Source organism: Marmota marmota, unplaced genomic scaffold, assembly GCF_001458135.2.
Source record: "Marmota marmota marmota unplaced genomic scaffold, marMar, whole genome shotgun sequence".
In the NCBI taxonomy this organism is placed as follows: domain Eukaryota; kingdom Metazoa; phylum Chordata; class Mammalia; order Rodentia; family Sciuridae; genus Marmota; species Marmota marmota.
The window spans coordinates 749,565-761,329 of NW_026000207.1; the positions used below are offsets into that span (position 1 = coordinate 749,565).

Below are 11,765 nucleotides of genomic sequence, written 5' to 3' on the forward strand. Positions count from 1 at the left end.
CCCTCCCTCCCTGATCCGGACTCCCAGAAGGGGGCCCCCTCCCTCCCTGATCCGGACTCCCAGAAGTGGGGGCCCCTCCCTCCCTGATCCGGACTCCCAGAAGGGGGCCCCCTCCCTCCCTGATCGGGACTCCCAGAAGGGGGCCCCCTCCCTCCCTGATCTGGACTCCCAGAAGGGGGCCGTCTGGACGAGGGTCCTTAATCCAGGCCGGGAGGATGGGACCCTGTAGAGCCAGGTGAGTGAGGTCAGGGCCAAGCCCAAGATAGCGTTCCTAGCGGGCATGGTGGTCAGTGTTGTCCTGTGAGCAGAGAGCAGGGCAGGAGCCACCGAGTAGCAACAGGAGGCGAGCCTGAGGCTGGTGGGAAGCACAGGTTTAAGGGGAGGAGGGAGGTGCTCAGGCTTCTTCTAACAGGCTCCGGGCTGCAGGAGGAAAGTAAAGGGGGGTGAAGACTGACTCTTCAGCGGTCAAATAGCCACATTTTCATGATAAAAATCTAATGGTCCATATTTTTTCTGTTTTATTTTTTGATTGAATTTTATTTGCAATATATTTAGTTAAGGGTGTTTCGATTCTCACCCTATGAATCAGCAGAATAGTTCTGTGATAACTCCTCAGGTGTACTCACTGGAGGGGGATGAGCCCAGCTCACCCTGCGACCTGCCCCTCCTCTGCCTTTGTGGTAGTCTGGACACTGTTTTGTTGACCTCTTAAAATGAGTTGGGAAGTCTTCCTTCTGTTCTCTCAAATAATGTATTATTATGCTGTTATTTTTGTTTACATTTTTTTTTTTTTTTTTTTTAGAGAGAGAGAGAGAGAATTTTTAAAATCTATTTTTTTTTCTAGTTTTCGGCGGACACAACATCTTTGTTTGTATGTGGTGCTGAGGATCGAACCCGGGCCGCACGCATGCCACGGGAGCACGCTACCGCTTGAGCCACATCCCCAGTCCATGCTGTTATTTTTTTTAAAAAATGTTTAGTAGAATTCACCAGTGAAAAGTACTTAGGCCTTTGATTATTTCTGGGCGAAAATGTTTTCAATTAGTTTCTTAAATATATATAGGCTATTCAAGTTTTTTGTTTGTTTTCTTAAGTTATTTTTGAAGAAATATGTACATTTCACATAAATTGGTAAAACTCTTGACACACAAAATTACTTAATGTTTTTAATAATCGATTGTCTCAATCTTTCCTTCATCATTAATTGTGTTTTATTCATCTCTGTCAGTCCTACTAGGTTATCACTTTAAAAATCTTTATAAAACTGATTTAAGCACTTATAATTAATAACCTACTACACATTTGACATTTTTTATTTTAAGCCTCATGAGGTGGCAAATGCCTAGTATTCCCAGCTAGTCTGGAGGCCATGGCAGAAAGATCCTGAATTTGAATTAAAAAAAAAAAAAAAAAAAGTTCAAGGTACAATAAACATTGTTCACTCTAGTAAATGTGGAAAATACAGGTTAATATAAAGGTTTTAAAAATCAACCAAAATCATATAACCAGTTGAAAATACCATTAAATATTAAAAGCATATATTTATGCTCATTACAATTACATTTATTGGTTGTATAACATGATTTTTAAACTCATTTTTACATTAACATTTCTTGGTGTGGTATGGGACTTAAACCCAGGGGCACACACATGCTAGGCAAGTGTTCTGCCACTGAACCACACCTTCAGCCCCTAGATTATGAACATTTTACCATTATTAAAGTGTAATACTCCATTTTTATAGGTCTTTATTTTCCACTCACATTTTGAATATAAACGTGAAACTATATTAAAGTAGACAGATGGTGAAGTTGGAGTCACATAAAGTGATGGTGTTATACTTCTGTAATCCCAGTGGCTCAGGAGGCTAAAGCAGGAAGATTACAAGTTTAAAACCAATCTCAGCAACTAAACAAGGCCCTAAACAACTAGTGAGACCCTATCTCAAAATGAAAAATAAAAAGGGCTGGGGATGTAACTCAGTGGTAAAGCACCTATGGGTTTAATACATGCTACCAAAAACAAAACAAAATTCCCTCTGATGGCTTTAAGGAGACTCATCTATTCATGGGTTGTAAATGTGGACACATTATTCCATAGTCAAGATGTTATTGTCTTTAAAGAAGGCCAGAGAAGCACTGGCACATCTAAGTTTATGTTTACGTTTAATCTAGGTTATAGCTCCCCATTCTTCATCGGTCATGAGAAAGTCCAGATCTCATTTTATAACCATGAAGAACTGAAATATGCCAATAATTAAAATGAGCAAGAAACAAATTTTAGAGATTTCAGAAAGGAATACAATTCTTTAATACTTTGATTTTATCCCAGTGAAATCTGTGTTGTGTTGTACTTATGACCCTCAGAACTGTTAGATAATGAGTTTGTGTTGTTTAAGTCATACTTTATAAGGACAGCAATAGAAAATTAATACATAAATATTATTCTGTTTACATTACTTTCTAACATGCAAAAATATGTCTAAGCTCATGTTGTACATTTCCTGCCCCATCCTGAAAATAACCTCTTCCCTAAGGGACCCAGTTTCCTTTAATTTAAAAATTATACTTTGGAGCTGGGGTTGTGGCTCAGTGGTAGAGTGCTTGCCTAGCATGTGAGGCCCTGGGTTCGATCCTCAGCACCACATAAAAATAAATAAATAAAATAAAGGTATTGTGTACATCTACAACTAAAAAATATTCAAAAATAAATAATTTAGTAAAAATTATATTTCAAGCTGGGCAAAATGGTGCATTCCTGTAACCCCAGCAGCTTGGATGGCTGGGGCAGGAGGATGAGTTAAAAGCCAGCCTCTGCAAATGAGAGGCACTAAGCAACTCAGTGAAACTCTGTCTCTAAATAAAATACAAAATAGGGCTGGGAATGTGGATCAGTGGGCAAGTGCCCCTGAGTTCAATCCCTAGTACCAATATATTATATATATATATTTTTTTTTTCAAACTGATAACTGGATATTAAATATGCCTATAACTACTGGAATGTAATTGCTTGCTAGGTTGTTTTAGAATACAGGATATGTGCACATGTAAACATTTCTACATAAATTCTTCATCTGGACTTAAATGTACAAATATTTTACAAGAATGAATATTTAAAGGCAAAGATACAGTATAGTAAAAGAAAGAGAATGAAGTACCAGTACACAATAATGGAATAAATGGATAAATTTGACTTCATGAAAATTAAGCAATTCTGCCCTAGGAAAGATACTGTTAAGTAAACACAAAAGCCAAAGATTGTGAGAAAATATAGGCAATACTTGCACCCAAAAATATTAATAAAATTTCAAAACAATCATAAAAAAACAAGTAATTTTTAAACAGACAAAAAAAATGAACAGACATTTCACTCAAGGTATATAGATGACACACATGAAAAAACCCAACACTGACCCATTAGGGGAAAAGAAATTAAAACCCAACAAAATACTACTGCATACCTACTGGAATGACTAAAATGAATAGTCCATGAATTATAAAGTGTCAGGAAGGATATGAAGAACTGATAATGTGATATATTCTTGGAGGAGATGTGAAAACAAATAACCACTTGACAGGCTCTCAAAAACTTAATATTTGGACTAACTTCTAACATGAAAGTGTGAAGAGTTTTACAGACATGTTCCCAGGAAAACTGATGAAATAAAAAAAATACAATTGAGAGTCTTCTGAAAATGGTCCTCAAGGTATACACAAAATATTTATTTAGGAAAATCTAACATTCAGTATGAAGAGCAAGAGTCAGTCTTACTTGAACCAAGACATTCTGTTCCTCCCTGCCTCCTTGCTTAGTTAGATGGAAACTCCACCTTGTGTAGCCAAGGGTACAAGTTCCTCTTCTCCCTAGAGCCTACAGGCAGAGGACCATATTCTTGGGAGAAGCATGGTGGCAGCAATTCTCATCCTTCTCTCAGTGTGCATGTCTGGAATGAGTGATATTCAATCCCTGGTACTTCTCTGTTAAGTCACTACCAAGGCCTTTCTCCAGTTTGAACTTCCTGGTGTGGAACAAGTTTACACCACTGGCTTAAGACTTCCTCCACATTCACAGTGTTGATAAGATTTATTTGGGCTGTTATGTTTATACCACTGAGTCGAACAGACCTTTGGTTAAAGTCTTTTCCACAGTAACTGCATTCATAATGCCTTTTAGTTTTGTGTCCTCTCCAGGGTTGTGGAAAGGTTGGAGGTGTGGATAAAGGTTTACCCACATTTGAAGCATCAAGACTTTTCTCTAATGTGAACTTTCTGGTGCTGAATGAGGTTGAAACGCTGGCTAAACGATTTCCCACAATCATTGCACTCATAAGGCATTTCTCCAGTGTGAATCCGCCGATGTTTAACAAGGCTGGAGCTGTGGCGAAAAAATTTCCCACATTCTCTACACTCATAAGGCTTTGCTCCAGTGTGAACTCTCTGATGTTTAACTAAGCTGGAATTTTCACTAAAGAATTTCCCACATTCATTGCACTTAAAAGGCTTTTCTCCAGTATGAACTTTTTGATGTTGCATGAGACTTGAGCTTTGGCTAAAAAACTTCCCACATTTACTGCACTCATAAGGTCTTTCCCCAGTATGAACTCGCCAATGATTAATTAGACTGGACTTGTGGCTATAGAATTTCCCACATTCACTGCACTTATAAGGTCTTTCTCCAGTGTGAACTCTCTGATGCTTCATGAGGCTGGAGTTGAAACTAAAGAACTTCCCACATTCACCACATTCATAAGGCCTTACTCCAGTGTGGATTCTGTGATGCTGAACAAGTGTGGAATTATGCCTGAAAGCCTTTCCACATTCACTACACGTAAAAGGTTTTTCACCAGTGTGAACTCTGCGGTGTTGAATGAGGTCAGCATTTCGGCTAAAGGATTTTCCACATTCACTGCACCCATAAGGTCTTTCTCCGGTGTGAACTATTTGGTGTATAAAAAGGTTGGATTTATGGCTGAATAGCTTTCCACATTCACTACAATCATAAGGCTTTTCTCCAGTGTGTAGTCTCTGGTGCTGAACAAGCAAATATTTCTGACCAAAAGCTTTCCCGCACTCACTGCATTTGTAGTGCCTTTTCCCAAAATTAACGGCCTCTGCAGTCCCAGTGCTCCTGGGAGGCTCTGCTTTACGGTGAGTCATCTGGAGACTTGAGCTGAGTGTAAAATCTTTCCCATCCTTCCTGCTTTGCAAAGGCTTCTCTGACAGGTGGATTCTACAGCCCCTCAAAACGGAGACCCTGTCCTCTTCTCTTATTAAGGGTTTCTCTCCACAGCACAGCTTCTGATGTTGGTGACGGTTTTCACTTTGCACTCCTTCTGTGGAAACTCTCTGCTCAGAAGAAGCCTCCACAGTCTCTGCTCTATGCCAACAACCTGAAGGCAGAAAGATGCTGATGAAGAGCATGACTCTAGTGGGAGCAGCAGCACACTCACAAATGTGTGTCAGGTATCCCAGTAAAGAGTCCCTGGTATTTCTGGGAGAATGAGGGGGCTAGGTCAGGCAGGAAGGAGTTCACTGTGAACTGCTGAACCTGGCAAACTCACATGTTAGGGAGGCCTCATGGGTATCAATGACATATAATGGGGTACAGCACAGGTATGATGAGCAAGGTTCTCAACATACTTGCCTGCAAACAGCTTTCTGTGAGGCCTCAACTGCTGTAGACATGGAACACAGTCCATAGGGTATGTCCAAATCCCCCCAGACTGACTGCATTTGGAGAGTCTGTGTCCAAGGACTACTCAGATAAATGCTCACCTCACAACACATTCAGCAAAAGCCTTTGCTGGCAAATGCTACAGAAGAATGGGTAAAACATGAAAGACAGAGGTGGGGGATAGCCCCGGGTCAAATAACTGAAATGTTAAGCAGGAAAATGTAGAAGATAAGATGGAAGTTACCCATGCCTTAGCCACCAAAATATCAGAAGCACTAAAAGAGTCTTGATATGACCCCATCCCTGAGTTCACATCTTCCTCAGCTCTACCCTCCAAATACCCCTCAGCATGGCTGGAGTCATAACTCCCTGTGCAGGAATGGAGGGATCTCCCCATGACTTCAGCTGAGTGATTTCACATGTCCTAGAAAATTCAAGTCCTAAGGAAAAGACAGGACAGGTAAGTGACCAACGCTGGACCAGAGAACCCATTTCACAACTAACCACAGGAAAGAAAACTAATACAAAAAGAATCTTGGAGGAATGTCTTGCAAACAACCCAGGAGAGTTGTGACCACATCATGGCCTCAGTTCCTGGCACAGGCAGACCTCAGGTCAGTCAGCTAGAGGAAGAGGACAGAATCTGGGACACAGAACTGCCATGGATTTACCCAGCATCACCAGGCCATTGAGAGGCCAACAGGGTGAGAGCCATTAGGCTGACTACAAGACTCCCGATCCTCAAATCCTTCCCTGCATGGCTTTGGGATAGTTTGTGGAGAGAACGTGGTAATGTACCAGCCCAGGCCTACTACCTACAATACCTACTCCAGATCACTGGAGAAAGCAGCAGTGCCCATGACCTAGGATACATCTGCCTTGAGGAAAACCCTGTGCAGGATGCTGTGATGGTGAGAAAGACCTTACCCAGAGAGGTCACAAGTGTAAAGTTTTCCATCATCACTTCACGGTACAGGAGTCTCTGAGCATTATCAAGCAGTCTCCATTCCTCCCGTGAGAAGTAGACAGCCACATCCTCAAAGGTCACATAACCCTGTCACATGGGGAAAATTGAGTTTATATGTAGCCTCCTTTCCTGGAACTCTCAGTATTCTCCACCAAATCCACTTCTACTTACTCTCTTCCTTACCCCCTACCTCAAGGGAGATATCAGGCTCTGGAGCCATGGATGCCCAGTCTCTCAAGTTTCCACTGACCACAATATTTGGCACAGGGCAATAAGAGGCATGTGGATAGAGTCCATCTGATCTCTGGGGTAGATGTGCAGAGTCCTGTCCTTGTCCTGCCAGACAATTTACTGCAATCCTTCAGATTATGCTTCTCAAATATGGCCAGATTTGGGTCACTTGTCCCTTATGCCCTCGGTACAAGGACCTTAGGGCCATCCATATACACTCTCCAGACATGCATATCACTCTTTGCACTATACCTCCTTTACATCTCAGAATAGATGCCCAGCTCCTGCCTCCGAACATTCCACCCAACATAATGAAAAACTAGCTTTGCCTGAGCACTCCTGGAAAAATCTCAGCTCAAAGCATTTTCTAATATTGATCACTATAGTCTTAATAACTTCTGACTCTCATGCCAATGGTTTCCAGGAATGGGAACCTCTCCATATAATCCCTGATCTGGACTCAGGCCCTGATACCACATGACCACCTTTCAGGGAATGCAGAGAGAAGGTTAGAATAGAAGAGTCCCAGGACAAGACAATCATAGAAACCATATAGGTGGGAACTGAAGAGGGTGAGGCCTGGGGCACCTATACATACCTCTTCATCATCTGTAAGTGATTCTACAGCCATAGGAATCTATGGAAAAGCAAGGATGTGAGAAGCAGGTAATAATACTGGCATCTCAAAGGACCTTTCAAGTTCCCTCACGTATCCTGGAGCCAGGTGTGCCTAACCACCTACCATCTGGGGCCTAAGTCTTATGGTTTCTTACCGGCTATGTGCCCTTGAACAAGTATCCAACCTTCCTAAGCATCAATGTTGTCATCTGTAACATAGGAATAATAATGGTGCCCATCCAATAGGAGTATTATTTAGTCAAACTCCTTCATATGTGTCAAGTACTCTATTGTGCACATAATGCTACTATCAATAGTTTCAGTGCAAACAAACTGGTAGGTTTTGGTAACGTAGAAGGTTTTGGTAACGTAGGATGTTTTTTAAATACACCTTTGAAATAAGAATTTGATATTTAAAATATTAGGACATTAGTTGATTGTGTATTTTTATTGTTTGGGTTTTTGTTTTCAAATTGGAGATTGAATCCAGGGGTGCTCTACCACTGAACTACATCCCCAGTCTTTTTTTTTTTTTTTTAATTTTTAGACAGGGTCTAAGTGATCAAGGATAGCCTTGAACTTGGGATCCTCCTGCCTCAGCCTCTGGAATAGCTGAGTTCACAGATGTTTGCCACCATTCCCAGCAAGACATTTAATTTTAGTCAAATGCTGAACACCATATTAAATTTTCAAGCAAGTATTAAGTGCTTACAGTCCATGCTGTTTTAACCGCCCCATGTGTAAGTATGAATTTTGATCAATTAGTGCTTAAATAAGTACCTATTTCATAAATTCAAAAAGTCAATAAATATAGGACCTGAGCCTGAGGAAACCAAGTGGGTAGGGTTGGCAACCTAGCTGCCTGTTATAAACCCTCTAGTAGGCAATTCTGCTGGAGGGGAGGTCCTTCCATTGGGGCAGGTGATCATCCCTTCTGCCCTTAAGGTAAGGGGAACTCAGGCACCAAAAGGGATACTCTATCAGCCTCACAAACTTTCCTCTTCTCCACAGGGAGTAGCCACTTAAGGCATGCTGAGCCTGGAGTGACAAATCTATACTGTCCAACACTTCGTTCTCCATTTCAGTCCTGACTCCGGATACTGTATACTTCCACTCTTACAGACGCCAACCAGAACCACTTCAGACCACAGGACTCTACCCCTAAGAAGGCAGCCCTACCCACCAGGCCTACCTCTGCCCTCCCTCATCTCAGGGACCATCTGAAATAAAAACGTAAGATTTTCTCTCCTGAATATAAGCTCCAGGCCCGGCTCTGGTTCAGGCCTCCACTGAACACCTCTTAGTTATCTGTAGCCCAGTCCCTCTCCAGAACTCCAGATGTGAAGGAGCAAGCTGCCCGAGTGATGCTCCCATCCTGGTTCTGGGACATCTCGGGACCATCGTGTCCAAAGCCTAAGTCCTAATCTCCCTGAAACCTGCTCCCTGCAAAAACTCACCTACGTCCATTTGCCAGTTATTCAGGAAAAATGAGAAATATATACAAGCAAACAAAAAGCTGAGATGGCCCTCCCCCCTACTTTCTTTCAGACCCCTGTGATACACGAGGGAATTCCCCCCGAGGACTCTGATCACTCCTCCCCTGCCCACGGCCAGCCCTGGGCCAAGTCCCTCCAGGACCCGCCATCTGCACCCTACGGCCCGCAGCGGCCTCTTCCCCCAGGAGTCCCTGTCTGCTCACAACCCTCCGCGGGGACTCATTCCCTCGCGCTGTGGCCCGCACTCCCAGAGGCCCGCCGCCCGCCCTCCGCGCGCGGAGCCGACCCGGGCCGGGCCCAGCACGCGCAGCTCACCCGCGCCGCGGCCGCCGCCATCCGACTCCCTCCCGGCGGGCGCGCTCACGGCGGCGTCGCCGTGCCCCAGGGCTCTGACAGGGGACAAAGACTTCCTCCTGCACGGTCCTCCCGCCCCCGACACCTCAGCAGAGCCAGCGCTCCCGCGACTGACAGCGCGGACGCAGAGGAGCGAAAAGAGTAGCCCCACACGACGCAGGAAGTACCGCCCCGGCGCCGGAAACGCCTGGCTCGGCGCAGAGCCTTCTGGGTAACGTAGTTCCACGGCGTTAAACTGGAAGGAGGCAGGCCTGGTGGCTGAGGAAGAAAAGGAGACATCTGCATCAAGAACCAACAGACCGTCCAGACATTGTCCGTATTGCAGACGGGCTAGTTTCAGTCTCCTTGAAAAGCTGCTAGTTCAGTCTTTCTTTCTCAAGGACTTGAATAGGATCTTCAGGACCAACATAGAACACCAATCTTGTTCTCCCAAATTTTGCAAGTCAAGGAGATGCTCAATATAAAGGACGACGGTGGTGAAGTAATGCAGGGTGTTTGAGATGAGAAAGGGCTCTGAACTGTGGCTACCGATGGCAAGAGGGCTGGGGATGCCAAGTCTTTATTCCTGCACTCCACACTGATCTGTGTGCTCTCTCCTATCAAGGACCAATCAGGTACTTGTTAAGTCAGGGCGACAAAACTCAAATCGGTAAGCCAACTTTTGTAGATAAATGGCCATATTACAAAACTTAGCCATAACAAAATTCATACAGTACAATACTACTTATAGAAAACTCAGAATCTGGCAATTTTAAAAAAGCATATCATCTAGGGAAATCTGTGTAAAATTTAAAGACATCAACGGAATAACTATCAAACTGTCAGGTGACACAAGCTCTAGGGCATTTTCTGGGTATGTAACGGGAGCAAAGAAGAGGGGATGCCTAAGAAACTTATCAAGGGTGGTTGTTGAACAGATATGTTTTTTAAATTAAAAAAAAATTCCTACACCTTTAGGAACATTCCACTGAATATGTAACAGTTTCAAAACATTTGCCACAGGAAAAGAAAAATGGATTCCTTCACAGACTTAAACAGATGCATATATGTGTGGAATTGCAAATAACATGATCAGTAAGGAAAGAATATACTACGTGGTCATTTAGTTAAGGAAAAATAATTGCCTACTAGAAAATTCACCTATCTCATTTAAAACACAAAATAAATTCCATGAGGGTATTTTAAAAGGAAAACAGCAACTTTTTCTGGGTCTATAAGTTTTCTCTATAATCTCTGGGATCCACTCCTGTTTTCAGCTTTTAGAAATATTTTCATGTCTGTCAGGAATAATAATATAAAAGTTTGATTCTCAAACCCTGTCTTCAACCAGACCTCCTTCAGGGCTGGATACCACATTCCTTAGTGTTTGACAAGTCAAACTCATCCAAGAGGGCATGAAAAGCAAATTCTCCTCCAGACCCAGTCATAGGACCACCCTCAACTTGTGGACTTCTATAGGAAAAGAGGAAAAGGTAATTACTGCAACCAACCAAACAGGTTAGAATACCGCCTGGGATTCCCAAGGTTAAAGAACAACTGAATGAGCCACCACCCAGTACTTCAGGAAATTCTAGGCTTCTAACTAGATATGACCATCTGGTCCATAGACACTGGAAGTAAGAATTCTTCAGCTAGAGACCCGAGGACCATCAGAACTATCCTTAGATGAAAAAGTGAACAGAGAGATAATACCACAGGATACAAAAATAGAATTGTATCCTCATGAAGGGAGGGGCCTGATATTTCAAAGGGCCAGTTTGAATCTATAACAGACAAGCAACCTATAAGCCAGAACAGATAAGCAACCCTATAATTCAGTATTTCCCATAATCTTTTAAAAATATATTTTAGTTGTAGTTGGACAAAATACCTTTATCTTATTTATTTTTATGTGTCGCTGAGGATCGAACCCAGTGCCTGCACATGGTAGGCAAGTGCTCTACTGCTGAGCCACAGCCACAGCCCCCCATTGTCTTGGTGACCCTGTGCTATTCTAATGCTCCAGTAGGACCAAGTAATTAAAGATTACCAACCACCAACAGTGATGCTATTCCTTACTCCTCATTCCCACAGATACTCTAGCTTTAAGAATTAAGTGGATTTTCTTGCTACAAAATACATTCTTTGGTATCTCACATGACATTCAGAAATTTATTTTCTTTGTAAATGTAGTTCCATTACATTTATTATTTTTGGCCTCAAATAGCCTTATACCATACTTTTATGAAAAACATTTCCTATGTATAGAAATTTGATTTGCTGATTATTTCTTCTGCACATAAATTGTTCATGTTGTCTTTTCATTATTAAATGACCATTGGTAAATTGCCCATCTTTTTATATACTTGTTAAATACTCAAAGTGATTGAATAGATTCCGATGTATGGAGTATAAAATATATTTTAAAAAGTGTGTTACTAAGTTTG

The 11,765-nt window shown here is 42.3% G+C and overlaps 1 protein-coding gene across 4 annotated transcripts; it reads right to left on the reverse strand.

The window, feature by feature from the left end:
- Window positions 1-3,079: 3,079 nt before the first annotated feature.
- LOC107158961 (zinc finger protein 773-like) lies at window positions 3,080-9,513 on the reverse strand. 4 transcript variants are annotated; one of them, XM_048791578.1, is made up of 4 exons: window positions 9,301-9,500; window positions 7,470-7,508; window positions 6,601-6,727; window positions 3,080-5,389 (listed from the first exon to the last, which is right to left on the reverse strand). In XM_048791578.1, exons 1-4 carry the CDS (start codon window positions 9,319-9,321, stop codon window positions 4,242-4,244), a joined length of 1,335 nt encoding a protein of 444 aa, XP_048647535.1. In that variant the 5' UTR covers window positions 9,322-9,500; the 3' UTR covers window positions 3,080-4,241. The 4 variants fall into 4 exon arrangements, with proteins under 4 accessions (XP_048647535.1, XP_015360974.1, XP_048647536.1 ...); XM_048791580.1 differs by lacking the exon at window positions 3,080-5,389 and adding an exon at window positions 5,820-6,113 and having other exon boundaries at window positions 9,301-9,513; XM_015505488.2 differs by lacking the exon at window positions 7,470-7,508.
- Between the last annotated feature and the right edge of the window lie 2,252 nt (window positions 9,514-11,765).